This window comes from Eubalaena glacialis, chromosome 10 (genome assembly GCF_028564815.1).
Source record: "Eubalaena glacialis isolate mEubGla1 chromosome 10, mEubGla1.1.hap2.+ XY, whole genome shotgun sequence".
Taxonomy (NCBI): domain Eukaryota; kingdom Metazoa; phylum Chordata; class Mammalia; order Artiodactyla; family Balaenidae; genus Eubalaena; species Eubalaena glacialis.
Window position 1 is genome coordinate 77,252,136 of NC_083725.1, and position 24,752 is coordinate 77,276,887.

The following is a 24,752-nucleotide window of genomic DNA, read 5'->3' on the forward strand; positions in this document are numbered from 1 at the left end:
CAATGAAGAATGAGTTACTTGCACAAGGTCACACAGGAAGAGGGGAACAGTACTGAATCTGTTCTCTACCCAACACTGCCTTAAGCCAGAAAAAAATCTGAAATTTGCTAGTTGATCTAATTTATTTAGCAAATTCTTTAACAGACTTAAGTCATTTATACAAAATCAGGAGATTGATCTTTTTTAATCAAACACAGTCTGACACTGTACGAAATAGCCGAGGGTAGGTCTGTCATGCAAACATCCTCCAACTTTAATTACCAAATGGCTGGAATGATGGCCAGCCCCTCGCATTTATCACAAGAAATATTAAACTTCTTAGATAACGTATTTTCTATGCCAATGTTTTGAACAAGAAGAAGAAAGGGAAAAGGTAATCTGTTCTGGTCACAGGAATTTTTACTTAAAAAAAGGAGAAACACATCAAATTTCTACATCCATCCTCCAGACCATAAATGTGGTGTTTCTCCATAATAGCATCCACCTTCTCTCAATCACCAGCTCTGGGGCATAACCACCTAGCTGGCATCTAGGGCAAATGTACTCTGCCACGCTGGCTTTCTCTGTCCCAGAACACAGTCCAAGTTTCTTAAGAGCATCAATCAGGCAAAACGTCAACAGATTTGAGACAGCAACACGACTACAAGGCTGGTAGTGACAGGTGTGATTTCATGAAAAGAGTCAAAGATCTAGTTCCAGACCCAACTCTGCCCTGGGCAGATTCCTTTAGCCTTCTAAAACTCAATTTCCCCATCTTTAAAACAGGAGAAATAATTGCCTGCATGACAGGCTGTGAGGCTTAAACAAGATGACTGTTGAGAAAATGCACAGCCCAGAGGCCGGCATATAGTAGGGGCTTAAATCTTTTTTTAAATTGAAAGCGTATGGCAAATAATTTTCTTCCCTCTAAAATTGATCTGTATATTCATATACAAATAAGGAAGGAATTGAGAATATCATGGGTTCTAACATAGCCAATCTTTGTTCTAATGCTGCCACCTGCTGCTGGACAGCCAACATCCCATGCTACTATTTCAAGGGGGTGCCCTGAAATACATGGGGGAGTCTACGGGGTGCAACTAGACAAATCCCTCCCCAGCACACTTCCCTTCATCTCTATCCTTCAGATCTGGACCAAGGTCACACCTGACTTATCTGACCCTGGGGTTACAGCCAAATTTCCTTGGCAGGAGGGACTTTGCAGACAGAGGATGACATTTTCCTAATAGATCACATTTTCCAACACTGGGAACATGAGGACAGCCCTGGGCTGAGCCACACTTAAGTCAAAAACTAGTATGCATAGCACGGGGAGATCACCTCGGTGCTTTGTGACCACCTAGAGGGGTGGGATAGGGAGGGTGGGAGGGAGGCTCAAGAGGGAGGGGATAGGGGGATATATGTATACATATAGCTGATTCACTTTGTTATACAGCAGAAACTAACACAACATTGTAAAGCAATTATACTCCAATGAAGATGTTAAAAAAAAAAAAGTAGTATGCATCCTGCAGACGTGTTTCACTGAAACTACATAATGTTGGCCCATTATATGTTTCATAAAATTCAAATTATCCACCAATGCTTAAATATCAGATTTCACCTGAAAATGTGAACTTTCAGATTGTTAAAAAATCTAAGGATATGGCAACACGGGACCCACAGTTAGCAGGAGCTGAGTAGCAAACGTCCCTTTAGCCTGGAGCTTTACCTCCAGGTCCCACTGCATCTCCTGCTTGGCCTGCCTCACTTAGTAAGGGTACCTTGTTGACCCCTGGCCTGGCTCTGCACAAACTGTCGTCTCCCTAATCTCAACCACAAACCCTGAAGAGAGTAGGGTGGCTAAATAGAGTAGGATTGATTTACACTTTCAAGTAATAATAATTAGTAATTACCAAGCATTTAGTCTACATCAGGCACAAAGAAGAGCATTTTGACCCTAACTTTCGACCTCAAAGATATTTTCATCCCATTGTGCATTTAGATCTGACATCCTTGCTCTATGTATTTGCTTTGTGCTCTGGGCCAAGAAATATAAAGTCACTAACACATCCAATTCATAATAAATATTACTTGCAGAAATAATCTATCTAAAACAAAAACTGCAATGGCAAAAGCTTCAAACAAGAAAATCTATTATTGATTTTTAAATGACTAAAAGAATCACATCTTTTAGGTATTACTGAAACCAGTAAAATTTGAACTCAAAATTTTGATCTGATAATTTGATCCAGGAGAATTGTACTTATGAAAAGTAATGGCCTTGGGAATTCCCTGGCAGTCCAGCGGTTAAGACTCAGAGCTTGGACTTCCCTGGCGGCCCAGTGGTTAAGAATCCACCTGCTAATGCAGGGGACACAGGTTCGAGCCCTGGTCCGGGAAGATCCCACATGCCGCAGAGCAACTAAGCCTGTGCGCCAAAACTACTGAGGCTGCGCTCTAGAGCCTGTGAGCCACAACTACTGAGCCCGCATGCCACAACTACTGAAGCCTGTACGCCTAGAGCCCGTGCTCTGCAACAAGAGAAGCCGCTACAATGAGAAGCCCATGCACCACAATGAAGAGTAGCCCCCGCTCACCGCAATTAGAGAAAGCCCGGGCGCAGCAACAAAGACCCAATGCAGACAAAAATAAATAAATAAATAAATTTAGGAAAAAAAAAGACTCAGCGCTTTCACTGCCAGGGGCCCTGGTTCCATCTTGGGTGGGGGAACTAAGATCCCACAAGCCCTGCAGTGCGGCCAAAAAAAAAAGAAAAACAAACAAAAAGTTATGGCCAAAAAGAAAACTCACAGTAGCAAAAGTTATAACCAGTCAAGCTAGGTAGGAAAAAAATCGCTCATTAGTTGAATCTTTGTTGAAAAATATATTTGAAAAAAAAATTGACCTTCATACAAATAATTTCAGTAAAATAAAATTTTTAATTGGAAAAAGTAAATATACTGCACAGAAAATTGTTGATGACATTATATTTGGTTTACTAACTTCCCCTCTCTATGCAATACCACAGAAAATTCATGTCAATAACCTAGCATGAATCTGTCCATGTATTTCTCCATATTTATATAATCTCACACATTCATATTCAGAGTGGGGGAAGCTTTTCATTGTTTCTCTTATAAAAATTGAATCATATTATCTTTTTTTGACTTTTTTAAATAGTTATTTATTTATTTTTTGGCTGCATGGGGTCTTTTTTTTTTAAAGATTTTTAGAAATTTCATGGAATGTCTGAAACATTTATATTAATGTATTTCCATACAAATAACCCAAAGAAAGTTTAGTATTAGTTGTTTTTTATGTTTGTTTGTTTGTTTATACTGCAGGTTCTTATTAGTCATCAATTTTATACACATCAGTGTATACATGTCAATCCCAATCGCCCAATTCAGCACACCACCATCCCCACCCCATCGGGGTCTTCCCCCCTTGGTGCATGGGGTCTTTGTTGTGGCACGCGGGATCTTTCGCTGCGGCACGCGGGCTCCAGAGCACACGGGCTCAGTAGTTGCACCCGAGGCATGTGGGATCTTAGTTCTCCCACCAGGGACGGAACCAGCGTCCCCTGCATTGCAAGACGGATTCTTAACCACTGGACCTCCATGGAAGTTTTCTCTTATAAAAATTGAATCATATTATCTACATATCCTGGCACCTTGTTTTTCTCACTTAGCAATATCTTAGTCTTGCAGTGCACTCGGCAGTGCCCCCGGCTCTGTCTCTTGCTTCCACGGTGTTTGGCCAGAACAGACCCAGCAACGCCCCTTCCTCCAGCCTCCAACCACCCTCCAACCTTTTTTCCAGTTGCAGCCTCGGGAAGCAGCCACTCAGCTATCCTCGGCCTCCGGGACCAGCTAACGCCATTTTCTGAGCTTAGCTCCTTATTACCCGTTAACTATGAGCTCCCAAATTCAGCAGAATTTTTCCCCTGGGGTGGAAGCCGCTGTCCATCGCCTGGCCAACATGCCCCTGCGGGCCTTCTACACTTACCTCTCTCTGGGCTTCTATTTTGACCGCGACAATGTGGCTCTGGAGGGCATGGGCCACTTTTTCCATGAATTGACAGAGGAGAAGCAGGAGGCCGCTGAGCGTCTCTTGAAAATGCAAAACCAGTGCGGCTGCCACGCCCTTTTCCAGGACGGGCAGAAGCCATAGCAAGATGAGTGGGGTAAAACCCAGGACGCTGTGGAAGCCGTCGTTCTCAGGGAGAAGAACCTGAACCTGAACCAGGCCCTTCTGGATCTGCATGCCGTGGGTTCTGCCCGCGCAGACCCCCACCTCTGTGACTTCCTGGAGAGCCACTTCCTAGATGAGCACGTAAAAGCCGTCAAGAAGATGAGCGATCGCCGGGCCCCGCCCCGTCGCCATGTTGTTCCCTCGGTGCTGGACGGGAGCAGCTGTAGTCGGACCCAGGCAGTGCCGCGGACGTCTGCTGCCCGGCGGGTCCTCGACCCTCTCTCTTTCCTTACTGCACCCGGACGGGCCGGCCCGGAGCTCCCGGGCTTCCGTGTGGCCGCGAGAAACTCCCTGCACTCCTATAACGAGCCTGGCACAGTGGTGAACCGCTTTCCCTGTTGTCCGTGTCCAAGTGGATCTTCCCGCCAGCCCTAGAGCTTTCTTTATAGGGTTTAGCTGATTGCTAAAGTCATGTTTTAGCTTGGGTGAAGATTATTGCCTTTGGGCAGTCCTTCTAAACTGGAGTATAAAAGGCCTTCATTTTAAGGGTTCCAAAATCAGAGATCTTGAGATTAAAAATGGCAGGAAAATCATCGCTTTTTAAAGTAATTCTCCTTGGAGATGGTGGAGTTGGGAAGAGTTCTCTAATGAAGAGAGATGTGACTAATAAGTTTGATGCCCAGCTCTTCCATACAATAGGTGTGGAATTTTTAAATAAAGATTTGGAGGTGGATGGACATTTTGTTGCCATGCAGATTTGGGACACGGCCGGTCAAGAGCGGTTCAGAAGCCTGAGGACGCCATTTTACAGAGGTTCTGACTGTTGCCTGCTAACTTTTAGCGTCGATGATTCTCAAAGCTTCCAGAATTTGAGTAACTGGAAGAAAGAATTCATATATTATGCGGATGTGAAAGAGCCCGAAAGCTTTCCTTTTGTGATTTTGGGTAACAAGGTTGACATCAGCGAGCGGCAGGTGTCTGCAGAAGAAGCTCAAGCCTGGTGCAGGGACAACGGCGACTATCCTTACTTTGAAACAAGTGCAAAAGATGCCACGAATGTGGCAGCGGCCTTTGAGGAAGCAGTTCGAAGAGTGCTTGCTACCGAGGATGGGTCGGATCACTTGATTCAGACAGACACAGTCAGTCTGCACCGAAAGCCCAAGCCCAGCTCATCTTGCTGTTGAAGTTCGAGAGGTTGCACGTGCGATCTAACCAGCTCACACACATGCACAGATAAGCACAGGGTGGAGACGAGAATTCGTGTTTGCAGCGATGGATCATGTACTCATGATATTAAACTAGCCATATTGCTGCCTTGTTAGTGGGTGGGAGAAGGGGCACATCCACTCACAGGAGAATCTCTTTACTCAGTAATGGCACCTTACCTTTATAAGTTGTAACGGTTGTCTAATAATGTTTAATTTAAATATGTATGTCACAGAGCTAATAAATGAGATGACCAAGACTTTATAATTAAAACAAAACACTTGAGTATTCTAGGAGTTACTGTTTTTTCTCCGGGAAAATGGAGAACTACTTTTTCTATGTGTATATTTTTATGTAATTAGCACTCTGTTCCTGGTTCAGGGAAAACATGTCCTAAAGCAATAATGTTAGATATTAAAGATTAAAATCCAGTGCAAAAAAAAAAAAAAAAAAGAATATGAGCGATCACCTTACCAACCTCCGCAGGCTGGCTGGTCCCCAGGCTGGGCTGGACGAGTACGTCTTTGAAAGGCTTACCCTCAATCATGACTAGGAGCCTCTGGAGCTCAGTGGCCTTTGAGGAGCCCCTCTGGTGTCAGGGCTTCTACCTGAAGCCCCTCTCTGCAGCTTCTCACAGCTTTTTAACCACCCTGGAGCCCTCTCCCAAGCCTTGGACCAAATGGGAAAAATAAAGCTTTCTGCAGCCAAGAAAAGAGAGAGAGAGAGAGAACAAAAAAACACAGTATCTTACAGAAATCCTTTCAAATCAGGATGGGTTCATTTGTATAAAAGAAAGTCTTCAAGAGGGAATGCTAGGTTGAAGAAAAGATATATTTTTATTTTTAGAAGAAGTTGCCAGATCTCTTTCCAAAAGGACTGAAATAATTCATATTTCCTTTGGCAAAGTATGCAAGTACCTTTTTCTCTACGTCCCACCACCAGTAGTTGGCACTACTGTTTCTTTCTAACAATCAAGTAGAGGTAATGAATAACCTCATTATTACTTTAATTTGCATTTCTCTAACTACTAATGAATTTGAGCACCTTTTCGTATGTTTACTGGCAACTGAATTTTCTGTTCCACAGAATGCCTATTTATATGACTGGGCCATTTTTTATTAGATAGTTCATCTTTTGCTTACCTTGTGTAAGAGTTCTTGGTATATTTTCATAACAAATCTTCTACCTGTCACTTGCATTACAATTATTTTTTCCAAATTCATCATTTGTCTATTGACTTTGCCCATGATATCTTCGCCATACAAGAGTGAATTTTTATATAGTTAAATATGATTAAGCGTCTGCTTAAAAGGGTCTTTCCTCATCACTAGCAATTCTCATAAAATCCAGGAATGTAGTCTCCCAGAATATCTTGCAAGATATTATAGTTTAATTTTTTTTTATATTTAGTTTTTATGTCTATCTTATATTTAGTTTTTACATCTATCTTTATCTATTAAAGATAGATATAAAAACTATTTATTTATTTATTTAGTTTACTTATTTTATGTTATTTTATTTTTTATCCAAAATGTGTTTATTGGGATGGTTTCCCATTCATCTTGATTCTGGGGGCTTTTAGTGCTGCTTCATACATAAGATAGGGGTCCAAGTTTTTCTTCCAAATGGATAGCCAGCTTTGCCAGGATCATTCATCATAAAATGTATCCTTTTCCCACAGAACTAAACTATCAATTTTCTAATACAGAAGATGCTTATACATTTCAGGATCTATTTCCAGATTATTTTATTCTATTGATCTAGTTACCTATTCCTATGCCAATACAACATTTAATTTATAGTATGTTCTGACATCTTATAAATCCTCTCTCACTAGTCTTTTTATCATATTTTTCTGCACCATCTTTGGGCATTTATTTTTCTATATAAACTTTAATATTATTTTATTGAATCCTCCTCACTCCAAAGCCACTGGAATCCTAATTGCATTAAAAAAAATTGCATTAAATTCATATATTAATTTTGGAAGAATTAGCCATTTTAATATTGTCTTCCCATCCAAAAACATGGTATTTCTATTTGTTTATATCTTGTTTTATGTCCCTCTATAAGACACACATCTTCTAATGAATTATTTGCTTCATATAAGTCCTATACCTTTCCTGTTAAATTTCTTTTTATTTTATACCTTTGTTGTTTTTATTTTTTTAACATTTCCATTTGTAGCTGTTTATTTTTATAATAGATAAAAATTGCAGCTAGACAGCTAGCCAAATTATCTTATTAATTCTAAGAAATTTTTTACTACAGCTTCCTGGATTTTCCATGTATATAATCATACGGTCAGAAAAAGAGATTGTTCTTCTCCTCTTTCCCAGTATTTTTACCGATTATTTTATCTATTTATTATATTTGCAAGAACCTCCAAGACAATGTTAAATAATAATGGGGAGAGTAGGCATTCCTGTCTAGTTCTTGGTTTGAACTGAAATGGTTTTACTACTTTACCATTTAGGATAATATTTGCTGTTCATTTCTGGTAAATAATCTTTGTTTTACTCAGAGTATTTTTTAGGAATAGTTGCTAAATTTTCAAATGTCTTTTCAATTGATAAGTTGATTTCTTTTTCTTTAACTTGTTGATTAATGGATTATGCTGATAGATTTCCAGTACTGAACTATATTTGCATTCTTGGAATAAACTGTACTTGTTTTACTACTCTTAGATACATTAATAGACTCTATTTGCTAATATTTTAGAAATTTTGCATCTACATTCATACGTGATCATTGTCTATGACCTAGACTAGTTTATAAAACATTTGAACTATGTATTCTTTTAAAATAAGGAAAAAAACTCGACTGTGAATCTGTCTGGTCCTGTTGCCTTCTTCAATCTTAGCTTTGTAGGGTTTCCCTGGTGGTGCGGTGGTTAAGAATCCACCTGCCAGTGCAGGGGACACGGGTTCGAGCCCTGGTCCGGGAAGATCCCACATGCCACAGAGCAACTAAACCTGTGCACCACAACTACTGAGCCTGCACTCTAGAGCCCACGAGCCACAGCTACTGAGCCTGAGAGCCACAACTACTGAAGCCCGTGCGCCTAGAGCCCATGCTCTGCAACAAAAGAAGCCACCGCAATGAGAAGCTTGTGAACCGCAACAAAAGAGTAGCCCCCACTCACCGCAACTAGAGAAAGCCCGCGCACAGCAACGAAGACCCAACACAGCCAAAAATAAATTAATTAAATAAATAAATTTAAAAAAAAATGATGACCAAAATACTTAAAAAAAAAAAAAAATCTTAGCTTTTTATCACTTTTCCAACATCATGTTTGGTAATTGGTACATTTATATTTTTCACTTCAGTTTATTCCTTTGGGGGATTTATATGTACAGTTATTATTATTATTTTTTTTAATATTTTATTTATTTATTTATTTTTGGCTGTGTTGGGTCTTCGCTTCTGTGCGAGGGCCTTCTCCAGTTGCGGCAAGCGGGGGCCACCCTTCACCGCGGTGCGCGGGCCCCTCACTATCGCGGCCTCTCTTGTTGCGGAGCACAGGCTCCAGACGCGCAGGCCCAGCAGCCGTGGCTCACGGGCCCAGCCGCTCCGCGGCATGTGGGATCCTCCCAGACCAGGGCTCGAACCCGTGCCCCCCGCACCAGCAGGCAGACTCCCAACCACTGCGCCACCAGGGAAGCCCCTACAGTTATTTTAATCTCCATCATTTCCAATTTTACATACTTTTTCCTCTCTTTTTTCTTTAATCTTAGAACCAGGGTTTGAACTCAAGTCTTTCTGCTTCCAGCCTGAGTCCTCATGCCACGGCTTCATACTGTGCCCTTAGAGGTTAATTAAGGCTGAATCCATAAATGTAAATTATTTTGACTTGTTTGATTAAAACAATCAGTCAATTGCAAAAGTTAGATTTATACAAAATTTAAATTATTCTAATTTTTACTTAAGATAGCTATCTTGGCATAAGTAGAATCATCAATAACATGGTGATGCTTGGCAAGATCTCAGGGAATTTGAATTGTCTTCATTTAGCAAGGAGGCTCCTTGTTTCCTTCATCCTAAAACTAGTTTTTGACCAGCACCAATAATTTCCATAGAAGAAAGTGAAACCCACTTTATCTGAGACTATGATTACTATTTAATTCTTGAAAATGATGTTCAAACTAACATGAAATTTCATTCACTTTAATAAAATACTACCTAATTAAGAAGAAGCTTTACTGTTATCTCTAGGGATATATTAATATCATTAAAAAGAACATACAGTTGAGAACATTGCATGTACATTTATAATTTTGTTCCCTTCTGAATATGAAAGACTATTTAATTAAGATTATTACTATCTTTAAAGCTTTTTCTCAAAGGAAATGTTCTTCATTCTAAGCTACATATCTTCTTTGGGGGGAAATAAAAGGAATTTTAAAAGAAATCCTGAAATTCTCTGAGTGCATATGCTCTGTTTATACCCAAAGGAGGACTTTGTTTCTCCTTCCCTCGTTATATTTCTGTAGTATAATATAAATCAGGGTTGCTTGCATGTGCTTGCTTGCTTTCTCTCTCAGTGACAATTTTTTTCATGAGCCAACTGGAGAGATAAACCAATTCTTCATATAATCCAGGCAAAAACAAAAGAAAAGAGTGGGGGGCCAGGCAGGAGGGTACAGAAAAGTCCACCCTCTGGACTTGGACATGGACACATGTTATTGCTCAGACATCCGTTTTGCTTTGTCCTCAATATAAACATTTTCTCTGCCCTCACGGTCAATCTACTTCAATTTGTCCCATGCTCTTCTGTTACCCTTCCACCACTGAGTTCCACTTCCTGACTTCTATTGTCCTATGTATAATCTGGTCTCTGCTGAAACTGTTCTTCCAAAGGCCACCTTCCCTGTGGCAAGTGGAACTGTGCCCCACCCTCCCAGAAAAATTCATATGTTGCAGTTCTAACCCCCAGTATCTCAGTATGTGACCTTATTTGGAAATAGGGTTGTTGTAGATATAATTAGTTAAGGTGAGGTCATCCTGGAGTAGGGTGGGCCCTAATCTAATATGACTGGTGTCCTGATAAAAAGGGGGAATTTGGACACAGGCATGCACACAGAGAGAACGCCATCTGATGACAAAAGCAGAGATTGGGGTGTTGTGTCTACAAGCCAAGGAATGGCAAGATTGCCAGCAAATCACCAGAAGCTAAGGGAGAGGCATGTAACAGATTCTTTCTCATACCCTCAGAAGGAACCAACCCTGCCAACACCTTGATCTTGGCCTTCTAGCCACCAGAACTGTGATTCTATACATTTCTGTTGTTTAAGTCACCTAGTTTGTACTACTGTCATAGAAGCCCTAGCAAACTAATGCTTTCTTCTTCCAAATTTAATGGTGTTGGGCTTCCCTGGTGGCCCAGTGGTTTAGAATCCGCCTGCCAATGCAGGGGACATGGGTTCAAGCTCTGGTCCGGGAAGATCCCCCATGCCACGGAGCAACTAAGCCCCTGTGCCACAACTACTGAGTCTGTGCTCTAGAGCCCACGAGCCACAACTACTGAGCCTGCGTGCCACAACCACTGAAGCCCGCATGCCTAGAGCCCGTGCTCCTCAACAAGAGAAGCCACCACAATGAGAAGCCCGCGCACTGCAACGAGGAGTAACCCCCGCTCGCCGCAGCTAGAGAAAGCCCACACGCAGCAACGAAGACCCAAAGCAACCAAAAAAAAAAAAAAAAGTAATGGTGTTTTCTCTTTACTCATCTACATTAACTTCTCATTTCAATTGATAACAGTGAAACTCTCTCCTTATGAAACCAAGTCCTTGTGAAACTCTCTCCTTATGTTACAAAATCATTATCCATTGATCTTCCATTGTTTCTTCCTATCTTCTTCTCTGACTTCTCTTCCCCCACCCCCCCAAAAATGTCAGTGCCCCCAAGTGTCTGTCCACAATCATTCCCATTATTAGTGGTAATAAATTCTTTGAAATATCTAGCTTTTATTGAACATATGCCAGGTACCATTCTAAATATTTTACATATATCATCTTATTTAATCCTCACATCTCCTCCAAGGAAAATGCTATTTTCTATCCCATTTTACAGATGAGTAGACTGAGGCTTAGAGAGGTTAAGTAGCTTGCCCAAGGTCACACAAAAAGTATGTGGCAGAGCTAGGGTTCAAACTCAGGTCTCTCTGACCCCAGAGTACAGAGTTGTTTTCACACTGGTTCTCATTCTTTCTCCATAAAGAATAGACCTCCCTCCTTCCTCTGAAATCTTATGAAATTCTACTGCTTTGTTTTCTATTCAATACAGACAATCTTGTATTCTACATCTCCAGAGCCATTTCCCTCCCATACTCTAAAGTCTGAATTTCCACCTCAAACTCCTCTTGTCCAAAACTGAACTCCTCCCATTTCCTTCCAAATATGCTTTGCCTTCTGTACCCGCTATTGGTTCCACAATCTCCTCAGCCACCCATGCTTGGAAACTTCATAGTATTTTTTTTTATATTTATTTATTTATTTATTTGGCTGCACCGGGTCTTAGTTGTGGCATGCAGGATGTTTAGTTGAGGCATGCAGGATCTAGTTCCTTGACCAGGGATCGAACCCAGGACCCCTGCATTGGGAGGGTGGAGTCTTAACCGCTGGACCACCAGGGAAGTCCCCATAGTATTTTTGATTCATGTCTGTCCCATGTTTCTTTCTATAATCAGTTGCAAAGTTGTGCTAATTCTACCCAAAACTTCTGTCCAGGTTGCCCACTCCTCTCCATCTCACCAGCCTGAACTAACCTAACAACTGCATAATGTCCTCCACATCCCATCCTTTCCATCCTCCTGTCCTACATTCTACATCAGCTCCTCTTAAAACACTCATCCCATCAGGTTGCACTGCTGCTGCACTGCTCACTGCCTGCAGAATAAGGTCCAAACTTCTTACACAGACCATAACGACCCCTACGATCTAGTTTCCATCTATCTTTCCAATCTCTTTTGTGCACCAAACAAAACTTGTGGCAGTTCTATACACACCCAGGCTTTTCTGCCACAGTTCCACCTGGTATGCCCTCTGCATCTCTAATCCTTTAAGTTTAGTGCAAATTTCTTGCTCTAAAATTCAGCTCCAGATCTTTCACTGGCTGTTGAATAGTTCTCCCTCCTCTGAAATCGCTTTACAGTTTATTTATATTTATCTTGAATCATTATCACTTTCCACCCTCTATTTCAGTTATTGATCTAGAGGTCTGTTATCCCCCACCAGACTATGAGTTCCTAAAGGGCAGGGACCGTGATTCATCTTAGAATTTTCCACAGCACTTAACTCAGTATTTAGCATATGGTAGGTATTCGGTAGGTAATCACTGGCTTAGTTTTTAAAGTCTCTATGTAAATGAATGTATTAACCAAACTGACTCTTAGACTGTTTGAAATTCACAGAGCTCAGAGCAGGTAAAGCCTGAGAGTATATTAAAATCACCAGGAGAACTTGCTCACCTGGGTCCCCTTCTGATCCAGTCTGCTTTGTGTTCCTGTGGAACACTCCAGGCTAAACCATGTCACTGGCCCCAAAGCCCTTTCCTCACCATTCCCACCACACCCTGGAAGTTCATAACATGTCATTATCCTTCTTCATGTCTCAAAGTCTACAAGATGCTAGGTAGATGCCTAAACCCCTTTGCAGTGATAGCAAGACAACTGGTGTCAAAGTGCTTTGAACTCAGCAGGACCCATTTACCCTGTTGTTATGAGCATCCCTCTGCCAAGAGGCTGCCTCTTGGAGGCTTCTGCAAGTCGCTGAAGCCTGGTTGTTTAGCAAGTCCATGGGAAAGATCGGAGAAAAACTTCAAAGTTTTCATTTCCAATCCCAAGACATGGGAAAGCTGGGTAATCTCAACTGACCATTCACCTGGATGTACAGCCAGGGAGAGTCCCAGGGCCCGATGAGAAACAAGAGCTTATCTTGTCTCTGCAGATTTGAGAATCATGGGGTGAGAGTTATGTGAATGGCAAAGTTTCCAGGCAGGACAGAGAAAGAGCTAAATCGGAGGATCAGAGAATCAGAGCTGGTAGTTTGAATTTTTAACCGGATCTGGTTACTTTCCCCAAGGCAAGCAGTCAAGAAACTATCAGAAATCCTATACTAGCTCCACAATATTATTATATAGTGTCGTTGTTAATAGTCACATGGCTAATAAAAAAATGTAGTTTGTTGAGCACATGCTGTATACTGGGCATGTACTTTATTCTCTATATTTTATACCAATTGGCCCTCATGCTGCCCCTGTGAAGAATTATGACTATTAGGAAACTAAGGTTCAAAAAAATAAGTAATGTCCCAAGGTCACACAGCTTCTAAGGGACAGACATTCCAAGGCAGCGTGGAAAGCAAGAGCAAAGACACAGAGATGAGGAAGAGCAAAGTATTCACAGAGACCTGCAAGTAGTTGGGTGTTCCTGGAGAATAAAGCATGAGAAGACCATGGAGAGAGGAGTTGCCCTTGTATTCTATGTTAGGCAAATGACTATCTTGCAGATAATTGGGAGCCTTTGAACAGTTTCAAGCAGGAGAGTAACACATGAGACTTGTGATTTGAAAACTGAGGTGGAGAATGGATTGGAGGGGACAGCTGGAATGCAGGGAGATCAGCTGGAAAACTGTGCAAGTAAACCTGGAAAGAGGTGAGGACACCTTTGCACCTTCTCCATCTCTTGGATGATGGAGGGAAAGCGGTGGAACAGAGAAATACTTGGAAGATAAATCAGTAGTCTTGGGAAAGTATTGCATAAGGTTTCAGCTGATAACATCTCCCACCTCTTCAACTGCGCCTCAGACTCTCATATCCAATGTCCTGTGGATGATTCGTGAGTATTATGTCCAATTATGCAGGGGACACAAGAATGAACAAAACAAGGTTTCTGATCACTTTCTAGTTGGGACAGATAATGCCAATCAACACAAAATTATCTGGTAGATAAAAGTGTTATGCAGACAATTAAAAAAATGTGATATGATAGGGTTTGGGTACCTTTAGAATGAGTGGTCAGGGGAACCTTTATGAAGAGATGCCCTTTAGGTTTGCTAATGAAACAGGAGGGAAGGGGGCAGGGCACAACCTTTAAAAGAATGACATGGCCATAGGACATGACAAAAACTGTTTAGAACCAGCTAGGTCCAAGATGGCAGAAGATTCGACTTCCAGTGGACCTTGAGCCTCATTATACACTCATTGTAATACATTAGCATGCTAAATGACACACCCACCAGTGCCATGACAGTTCTGAGGCTGACCATCAAAGTCCAAAAAGTGGGCAGTGGCCCAATTCCTGGAAATCCCTGGCCATTCTCCGAAATAATTAGAATAATCCTCCCACTCATTAGCCTATGAAATTAGCCAGCCCATAAAAACTAACCACACCATATTTCAAAGCTCTCTCGCCTTCTGAGAGGCCCACACTCTGCCTGTGGAATGTGTTTCTCTCTAAATAAATCCATGTCTTACCTGTCACTTCATCTCCGAATTCTCTCCTAATGAAGCAAGAACCTTAAATTCACCGGGAACACTAAGGCCACATGAAAAATCAAGGGAAAGAAGTGGCTTACTGGGTTGGAAGAATCCAAAGCAGGCCAGTGCAGCTGGAACAGAATGGGCAAAGAAGAAAAGGGAACAAAACTATATCAGAGACGTAGACGGTGTCCAGGTCACGTAGGACTTTGAAAGTAAGGTTAAGGAATTTAGATTTTATTTGAAGTATCATGGGAAGCTGGTGGAAGGTTTGAATCAAGGGACTATTTTTACCTAATTTAAGTTGCTAAGTGATTACTCTGGCTTCTTGTGGAAAATATAGGCAGGACAGATGTGAAAGCAGGCAAATTTTGTAGTTGTTCATTGAGAAATGGTGGTGGCTTGGAGAAAAGAGAATGGATCAAGGATCTGTTTTGATAGATTAAATGTGGAAGGTAAGAAAGAAAGAATCAAAAGTGACTCAGGGATGCAGAAGACTGTGAAGGAGAAGTTTGGCAAGAAATCAACAGCTGGGTTTTCGACATGTTGAGTCTGAGATTTCTTTTAGAGATCCAAATGCTAAGTAGGCAGTTGGAAATACAAGTCTGGAATTCAGGAGAGAATCTGAGGCTAGAAATGTACATTTCAGAATGATCAGCCTACAGATGGTATTTAAAGCCATAGGACTGAATGAGATGTCTTAGTGAATAAGAAAGAACAAAGAGGCCGAAACAGAGCCTGGAGACACTCAAACATTTAGAAGTCAGAAAAAAAGAGGAGCGACAGAAGGAGGACATTGAGACGGAGCAGCCAGTAAGTGGCAAGAAGCCAAAAAAGAGTGTGATGTTGAAACTGAGCAGGACCCTGTGGAGTCCTCCCAGGGTACAAATCCTTTCTGTGTCTCCCATTTCTTGTAGGAAATAGCCTTCCTTCAGCTTCCTTGACCTTACCTGAGTTCCAAAGGGCAGATTCAAACAGTTGCTTATCAGTGAAGGGAGGGAATGTAGAAACAAAGGAGGAGCAGACTTGAAACTAGAGTGCAGCCTCGGGGCAGGCTCCTGGGTCCTCCTCAAGGAATATTCATAACAGTATCTTTGAGTTCTTCTGCAGAACTAAGCCCCCCACCCAGGTGGAGGATGGCAACTTCAGGCTGAGAGCAAGATTCCTGGAGCACCGCCCTGTTACCTCAACATCAACCAATCAGAAGACAGTCACACACTCCGCAGCCCTCACCCCAAATTTTTCCCTGTAAAAACTTCTCTCTGAAAACCACCTGGGAGTTCAGGTTTTTGAGCACTAGCCATCCTTTTTCCTTGCTTGGCCCTGAAATAAACCTTTCTCTGCTAAAAAAAAAAAAAAAGAAAAGAAAAGAAAAAGTGAGAGGAAGAATTATTTTCTCTGCATATCTTTTTATATGATTTGAATTTTTATCATGTGCCTGCATGACTTCCATTAAGTGAGATCCAAGGAAATACTCTGCTAAAAGGCTGTACAAGTAGAGACCCCTGTGGCACTGCCATCTCCCCAGCACAGAAGAGGGCCATCTCACACAGAGGGGTCCTCTGGGCAGCCATGGAAGAGGACAGGGGGTAGTTCTCTTGTGACTTCCACATCCTCTCTCTACATCTCTCCCACCTCTGCTCCTTCCCTGAACAGTCTTAGACCATCAAAGGCTGCAGATTACGACGTTCCTAAACTGCCTCTGACACAGAGCTCATGAGCTGCAGGATGTTCTGCACTGAAACTTTCCTTTGACCAAACTGAGTAAAAGTAAGACTGCTTCCTAGGGATCAACTTTTCTTCTCAAACGAAAAGAAAAAAAGCAATCGTCGGGAGAGGACCTTACTTTTATTCAGATACATGGCACATTCTTCTTGCTTTCTTTTTTTTTTTTTAAACATCTTTTTTGCAGTATAATTGCTTTACAATGGTGTGTTAGTTTCTGCTGTATAACAAAGTGAATCAGCTATACATATACATATATCCCCCAATCTCGTCCCTTTTGCGTCTCCCTCCCTCCCACCCTCCCTATCCCACCCCTCTAGGTGGTCACAAAGCACCAAGCTGATCTCCCTGTGCTACGAGGCTGCTTCCCACTAGCTATTTTACATTTGGTAGTGTATATATGTCCATGCAACTCTCTCACTTCGACCCAGCTTACCCTTCCCCTTCCCCTTGTCCTCAAGTTCATTCTTTACGTCTGTGTCTTTATTCCTGTCTTTTCCCTAGGTTCTTCAGAACCTTTTTCTTTTTTATTTTTAGATTCAATATATATGTGTTAGCATACGGTATTTGTTTTTCTCTTTCTGACTTACTTCACTCTGTATGACAGTCTCTAGGTCCATCCACCTCACTACAAATAACTCAGTTTCGTTTCTTTTTATGCCTGAGTAATAATCCATTGTATATATGTGCCACATCTTCTTTATGCATTCAACTGTCGATGGACACTTAGGTTGCTTTCATGTCATGGCTACTGTAAATAGAGCTGCAATGAACATTGTGGTACATGACTCTTTTTGAATTATGGTTTTCTCAGGGTATATGCCCAGTAGTGGGATTGCTGGGTCATATGGTAGTTCTGTTTTTACTTTTTTAAGGAACCTCCATACTGTCCTCCATAGTGGCTGTATCAATTTACATTCCCACCAACAGTGCAAGAGGGTTCCCTTTTCTCCACACTCTCTCCAGCATTTACTGTTTGTAGATTTTCTGATGGTGCCCATTCTAACTGGTGTGAGGTGATACCTCATTGTGGTTTTGATTTGCATTTCTCTAATGATTAGTGATGTTGAGCATCCTTTCATGTGTTTGTTGGCAATCTGTATATCTACTTTGGAGAAATGTCTATTTAGGTCTTCTACCCATTTTTGGATTGGGTTGTTTGTTTTTTTTGATATTGAGCTGCATGAGCTGCTTGTGTATTTTGCAGATTAATCCTTTGTCAGTTGCTTCATTTGCAAATATTTTCTCCCATTCTGAGGGTTGTCTTTTCGTCTTATTTATGGTTTCCTCTCTGTGCAAAAGCTTTTAACTTTCATTAGGTCCCATTTGTTTATTTTTGTTTTTATTTCCATTTTTCTAGGAAGTGGGTCAAAAAGGAGCTTGCTGTGATTTATGTCATAGAGTGTTCTGCCTATGTTTTCCTCTAAGAGTTTTATGGTGCCTGGCCTTACATTTAGGTCTCTAATCCATTTTGAGTTTATTTTTGTGTATGGTGTTAGGGAGTGTTCTAATTTCATTCTTTGACATGGAGATGTCCAGTTTTCCCAGCAACACTTATTGAAGAGGCTGTCTTTTCTCCATTGTATATTCCTGTCTTTTCTATCAAAAATAAGGTGACCATATGTGCATGGGTTTATGTCTGGGCTTTCTATCCTGTTTCATTGATCTATATTTCTGTTTTTCTGCCAGTACCATACTGTCTTGATTACTGTAGCTTTGTAGCATAGTCTGAAGTCAGGGAGCCTGATTCCTCCAGCTCCATTTTACTTTCTCAAGATTGCTTTGGCTATTCGGGGTCTTTTGTGTTTCCGTACAAATTGTGAAATTTTTTGTTCTATTTCTATGAAAAATGCCATTGGTAGTTTGAAAGGGATTGCACTGAATCTGTAGATTGCTTTGGGTAGTATAGTCGTTTTCACAATGTTGATTCTTCCAATCCAAGAACATGGTATATCTCTCCATCTGTATCATCTTTAATTTCTTTCACCAGTGTCTTATAGTTTTCTGCATAGAGGTCTTTTGTCTCCTTAGGTAGGTTTAGTCCTAGGTATTTTATTCTTTTTGTTGCAATGGTAAATGGGAGTGTTTCCTTAATTTCTCTTTCAAATTTTCATCATTAGTGTATAAGAATGCAAGAGATTTCTGTGCATTAATGTTGTATCCTGCTACTTTACCAAGTTCATTGATTAGCTCTAGTAGTTTTCTGGTACCATCTTTAGGATTCTCTATGGATAGTAACATGTCATCTGCAAACAGTGACAGCTTTACTTCTTTTCCGATTTGTATTCCTTTTATTTCTTTTTCTTCTCTGATTGCTGTAGCTAAAACTTCCAAAACTATGTTGAATAATAGTGGTGAGAGTGGACAACCTTGTCTTGTTCCTGATCTTAGAGGAAATGGTTTCAGCTTTTCACCATTGAGACCAATGTTGGCTGTGGGTTTGTCATATATGGCCTTTATTATGCTGAGGTAAGTTCCCTCTATGCCTACTTTCTGGAGGGTTTTTGTCATAAATGGGTGTTGAATTTTGTCAAAAGTTTTTCTATATCTATTGAGAGGATCATATGGTTTTTCTCCTTCAATTTTTTAATATGGTTTATCACATTGATTGATTTGCGTATATTGAAGAATCCTTGCATTCCTGGGATGAACCCCACTTGATCATGGTGTGTGGTCCTTTTAATGTGCTGTTGGATTCTGTTTGCTCGTATTTTGTTGAGGATTTTTGCATCTATGTTCACTAGTGATATTATCCTGTAGTTTTCTTTTTTTGTGACATCTTTGTCTGGTTTTAGTCTCAGGGTGATGGTGGCCTCGTAGAATGAGTTTGGGAGTGTTCCTCCCTCTGCTACATTTTGGAAGAGTTTGAGAAGGATAGGTGTTAGCTCTTCTCTAAATGTTTGATAGAATTCGCCTGTGAAGCCATATGGTCCTGGGCTTTTGTTTGTTGGAAGATTTTTAACCACAGTCTCAACTTCAGTGCTTGTGATTGGTCTGTTTATATTTTTTATTTCTTCCTGGTTCAGTCTCAGAAGTTTGTGCTTGTCTAAGAATTGTCCATTTCTTCCAGGTTGTCCATTTTATTGGCATAGAGTTGCTTGTAGTAATCTCTCATGATCCTTTGTATTTCTGCAGTGTCAGTTGTTACTTCTCCTTGTTCATTTCTAATTCTATTGATTTGAGTGTTCTCCCTTTTTTTCTTGATAAGTCTGGCAAATGGTTTATCAATTTTGTTTATCTTCTCAAAGAACCAGCTTTTAGTTTTATTGATCTTTGCTATTGTTTTCTTTGTTTCTATTTCATTTACTTCTGCTCTGGTCTTTATGATTTCTTTCCTTCTGCTAACTTTGGGGTTTTTTTGTTCTTCTTTCTCTAATTGCTTTAGGTGTAAGGTTAGGTTGTTTATTTGAGATGTTTCTTGTTTCTTGAAGTAGGCTTGTACTATAAACTTCCCTCTTAGAACTGCTTTTTCTGCATCCCATAGGTTTTGGGTCATTGTGTTTTCATTGCCATTTGTTTCTAGGTATTTTTGATTTCTTCAGTGATCTCTTGGTTATTTAGTAGCATATTGTTTAGCCTCCATGTGTTTGTATTTTTTACAGATTTTTTCCTGTTATTGATATGTACTCTCATAGCATTGTGGTCAGAAAAGATACTTGATACAATTTCAGTTTTCTTAAATTTACCAAGGCTTGATTTGTGACCCAAGGTATGATCTATCCTGGAGAATGTTCCATGAGCACTTGAGAAGAAAGTGTATTCTGTTGTTTTTGGATGGAATGTTCTATAAATATCAATTAAGTCTATCTGGTCTAATGTGTCTTTTAAAGCTTGTGTTTCCTTATTTATTTTCATTTTGGATGATCTGTCCATTGGTGAAAGTGGGGTATTAAAGTCTCCTACTATTCTTGTGTTACTGTCAATTTCCCTTTTATGGCTGTTAGCCTTTGCCTTATGTATTGAGGTGCTCCTATGTTGTGTGCATAAATATTTACAATTGTTATATTTTCTTCTTGGATTGATCCCTTGATCATTATGTAGTGTCCTTCTTTGTCTCTTCTAATAGTCTTACTTTTAAAGTCTATTTTGTCTGATATGAGTATTGCTACTCCAGCTTTCTTGTGATTTCCATTTGCATGAAATATCTTTTTCCATCCCCTCACTTTCAGTCTGTATGTGTCCCTATGTCTGAAGTGGGTCTCCTCTAGACAGGCTATATACGGATCTTGTTTTTGTATCCATTCAGCCAGTCTATGTCTTTTGGTTGGAGCATCTAATCCATTTACATTTAAGGTAATTATAGATATGTATGTTCCTATTACCATTTTCTTAATTGTTTTAGGTTTGTTATTGTAGGTCTTTTCCTTCTCTTGTGTTTCCTGCCTAGAGAAGTTCCTGTAGCATTTGTTGTAAAGCTGGTTTGGTGACGCTGAATTCTCTTAGGTTTTGCCTGTCTGTAAAGGTTTTAATTTCTCTGTCAAACCTGAATGAGATCCTTGCTGGGTAGAGTAATCTTGGTTGTCGGTTTTTCCCTTTCATCACTTTAAATATGTCCTGTCACTCCCTTCTGGCTTGCAGAGTTTCTGCTGTAAGATCAGCTGTTAACCTTATGGGGATTCCCTTGTATGTTATTTGTTGCTTTTCCCATGCTGCTTTCAATATTTTTTCTTTGAAGCTAATTTTTGATAGTTTGATTAATATGTGTCTTGGCATGTTTCTCCTTGGATTTATCCTGTATAGGACTTTCTGAGCTTCCTGAACTTTATTGACTATTTCCTTTCCTATGTTAGGGAAGTTTTCAACTATAATCTCTTCAAATATTTTCTCAGACCCTTTCTTTTTCTCTTCTTCTTCTGGCACCCCTATAATTCGAATGTTGGTGCATTTAATGTTGTCCCAGAGGTCTCTGAGACTGTCTTCAATTCTTTTCATTCTTTTTTCTTTATTCTGCTCTGTGGTAGTTATTTCCACTATTTTATCTTCCAGGTCACTTATCTGTTTTTCTGCCTCAGTTATTCTGTTATTGATTCCTTCTAGAGAATTTTTAATTTCATTTTTTGTGTTCATCATTGTTTGTTTGCTCTTTAGTTCTTCTAGGTCCTTATTAAACGTTTGTTGTATTTTTTCCATTCTATTTCCAAGATTTTGGATCATCTTTACTATCATTACTCTGAATTCTTTTTCAGGTAGACTGCCTATTTCCTCTTCATTTTTTTCATCTGGAGCGTTTTTACCTTGCTCCTTCATCTGCTGCGTGTTTCTCTCTCTTCTCATTTTGCTTAACTTACTGTGTTTGGGGCAACCTTTTCCCAGCCTGCAGGTTCATAGTTCCCGTTGTTTTTGGTGTCTGCCCCCAGTAGGTAAGTTTGGTTCAGCGGGTTGTTTAGGCTTCCTGGTGGAGGGGACTGGTGCCTGTATTCTGGTGTATGAGGCTGGATCTTGTCTTTTTGGTGAGCAGGATCACCTCTGGTGGTGTGTTTTGGGGTGTCTGTGAACTTATGATTTAGGCAGTACATGGCACATTCTACGCCTATTAGCTTCACACCTTTTTTGCCCCATGCTTCTCTGGTTTTTTCTACTGTGGTTCTGTGATGATGCTGATCCTGGGGGCAATTTATAGGGGATGATACAGCTTTGTCAGAAGGAAAAGATATCCTCCTCTCCAAATGCTATTTAGCAAGCCTTTGCCGGCAAAATAAACAGGAGGGATAAGACCTGTCTGACACAGGGAGAAGGGGCTTCTGAGGGTGTAGCATTGTTCTTGTCTTTGGCTGACACATTGGCCAATCATCCATGCAGCATAGAAGGAGAGTGTGGGTGCCACTGTTCAGTGTTTATGGCACATGCACACATAACCAAGTACGCCCACCTAAAGAATTCTTCGCTGATTGTAGCTTTTCACTTTTCACATATGCCAAGGCACTCAAAGGCTATGTGGACAAGGGGAAATCCAGGCAGAGTAAGCATTTCTACCTTGGAATGACTGTAGAGGAAAAGAAAAGGAAGAGGAAAGACCCACAACTTTATCTCTTTCACAAGCTTCACTTCAAATGAGGTTTGACAACTAAAGTCATTATTAAAATTTTGGAAATTAGTGTTTACCATAATCAGAGAGTTGCTTCTAAATTGTATGAAAAGCCAAAAAATCTGACAAGTAATATGTTCTACGAATTGAAAGTGCTTTAGTCAGTTTTCCAGTGAGCTCACAAAAGGAACATTTGTGCCCACCTCTAAAGTGTTTTCGTGTTTATGAATGAGAACAGAAAAATATTGTATATTATGGAAAACAAAAACCATATTTAAGGGACTTCCCTGGTGGCACAGTGGTTAAGAATACGCCTGCCAATGCAGGGGACACGGGTTCAAGCCCTGGTCCAGGAAGATCCCACATGCCGTGGAGCAACTAAGCCTGTGTGCCACAACTACTGAAGCCCGTGTGCCTAGAGCCTGTGCTCCACAGCAAGAGAAGCCACCGCAATGAGAAGCCCACGCACTACAGCGAAGAGTAGCCCCCATTCACCACAACTAGAGAAAGCCTGTGCACAGCAACGAAGACCCAATGCAGCCATAATAAATAAATAAATTTATTTTAAAAAAACCCATATTTAAAAAAAAATAACTTTCCAAAAATAGTTAAGACTATATGTGATGATATATCTACTCACACATTTGTCAAGGTAGCTGTAAAATATTGTTCATTATAACACATGAATAATGTACATATAATATTTAAGATCCCACATTCCCAAACAGTGAGCTTTGAATCTTTAAAGAAATATTTGGAGTAACATAAATTTTACTGCTTAAACAGCAGCAAAAAAAAGCCTAGGCAATGTAATCAGCAATTTAAGCAACCGTCTATTTGTCTAAAAGTGCTCATATTTCTAAACTGCATAATGTTTTCAAATAAGCACAGTATTTAATTCGATAGCTAAGGATCAAACTCTGAGTTTTGTTTGAATAAGTATTTCTCATATGGTAAAGAAACCTAGCCCCTCTCCCCGCCGTGCTGGGTCTCGGGCGGCCAGCGGACCACGTGCTGCCCCGGGCGGGGGGGTGGGGGGGGCCCTGTCCCGGGCAGGGGCTGGTTCTCACCCGGGCAGGCATTGGTCCCAAACAGAATTCTCAGCCCCTCGGGTCTCTCGGTGTCCTTAGCTCGTGGATCTAGCCTGCTTCGACTAGCGTTCCTGCCGAATGTTTTCTAGAATTTAATTGTTCCGACCCAAGGGTCTGCTGTGTGCCAGGACCCTGGCGATGTAGCACAACAGGAAGCAAAGCAAAGGGAAGCAGAAATGAGAAACAGTATCTTAGCCCAAGTTCTGGATCAGTCAGCCCGGGCCCGATTAAGTAACTTAGCACTTGTAAAGCCTGAGAAAACTAAAGCAGTAGAGAATTACCTTATACAGATGGCACGGTATGGACAACTAAGTGGGAAGGTATCAGAACAAGGTTTAATAGAAATCCTCGAGAAAGTAAGCCAACAAACAGAAAAGAAAACAACAGTTAAGTTCAGCAGAAGAAAAGTAATGGACTCTGATGAAGATGACGATTATTGAATTTAAGATGTCTAGAGACTGGGACTTCATGGAGCAATTCTAGGACAGATAATACTTGGCAGAAGTTAAGATCTTGATGGGATGTTTACTTTGTTTACTGTCTATATGCCTTTTAAAAATAAACTTGTTATGCAAAATAAAAAAAAAAAAAAAAAAAAAGAAAAGAAACCTAAACCCAGGCTGTCTACAAGACACCAAAATTTTTAGAAAAAAATAAAATATGTTGATTTTTATAAAAATCCCTCTTTGTAAATCAACAGTGAACAAATTTTTTTACTATTCACTTAATTGTTTCCTAGAAATAAACATTCACACTGAGGATTATTACTTAAAAAAAAAACACACACAACTTTTTTTTCTGGAACAGTAGACAACTAAACTATTTTCTATTCTTACTGAAGATGGAGTTCAGTTGACATTGCCTTATCTAGATTTGCTGATAACTCAATGTTAACATCCCAAGAAATTGTTGTTTCCCTAGTTCTCCAACCCATTTTCTTCCAGTTAAAGCAATAACAACAAAAACCATGCTAAAATTCAAAATTATATATGTATGTACTTGCATGTGTGTATATCATGCTAGGAATTTTTTGTTTTCATGGTACAAATATC

General features: G+C 40.4%; 2 protein-coding genes and 1 pseudogene across 2 annotated transcripts; all 3 read left to right on the plus strand.

The window, feature by feature from the left end:
• The window catches only part of LOC133099889 (ferritin light chain-like), an 82,928-nt pseudogene extending 76,993 nt beyond the window's left edge, over positions 1-5,935 (plus strand).
• On the plus strand, positions 4,511-5,678 carry LOC133099393 (ras-related protein Rab-9A-like). Its single transcript, XM_061203011.1, has one exon. It carries the CDS (start codon positions 4,755-4,757, stop codon positions 5,358-5,360), a length of 606 nt encoding a protein of 201 aa, XP_061058994.1. The 5' UTR covers positions 4,511-4,754; the 3' UTR covers positions 5,361-5,678.
• Positions 5,936-14,625: 8,690 nt separating the features above from the next.
• LOC133099890 (programmed cell death protein 5-like) lies at positions 14,626-24,218 on the plus strand. Its single transcript, XM_061203737.1, has 2 exons — positions 14,626-14,661; positions 23,790-24,218. Exons 1-2 carry the CDS (start codon positions 14,626-14,628, stop codon positions 24,138-24,140), a joined length of 387 nt encoding a protein of 128 aa, XP_061059720.1. The 3' UTR covers positions 24,141-24,218.
• The last annotated feature ends 534 nt before the right edge of the window (positions 24,219-24,752 follow it).

Coding starts and splice junctions, on each gene's coding strand:
- LOC133099393 (XM_061203011.1), top strand. CDS start 4,755: ATGGCAGGAAAATCATCGCTTTTTAAAGTAATTCTCCTTGGAGATGGT.
- LOC133099890 (XM_061203737.1), top strand. CDS start 14,626: ATGACAGTTCTGAGGCTGACCATCAAAGTCCAAAAA. Junction 14,662..23,789: donor TGACCATCAAAGTCCAAAAA/GTGGGCAGTGGC, acceptor AATGTTTTCTAG/AATTTAATTGTTCCGACCCA.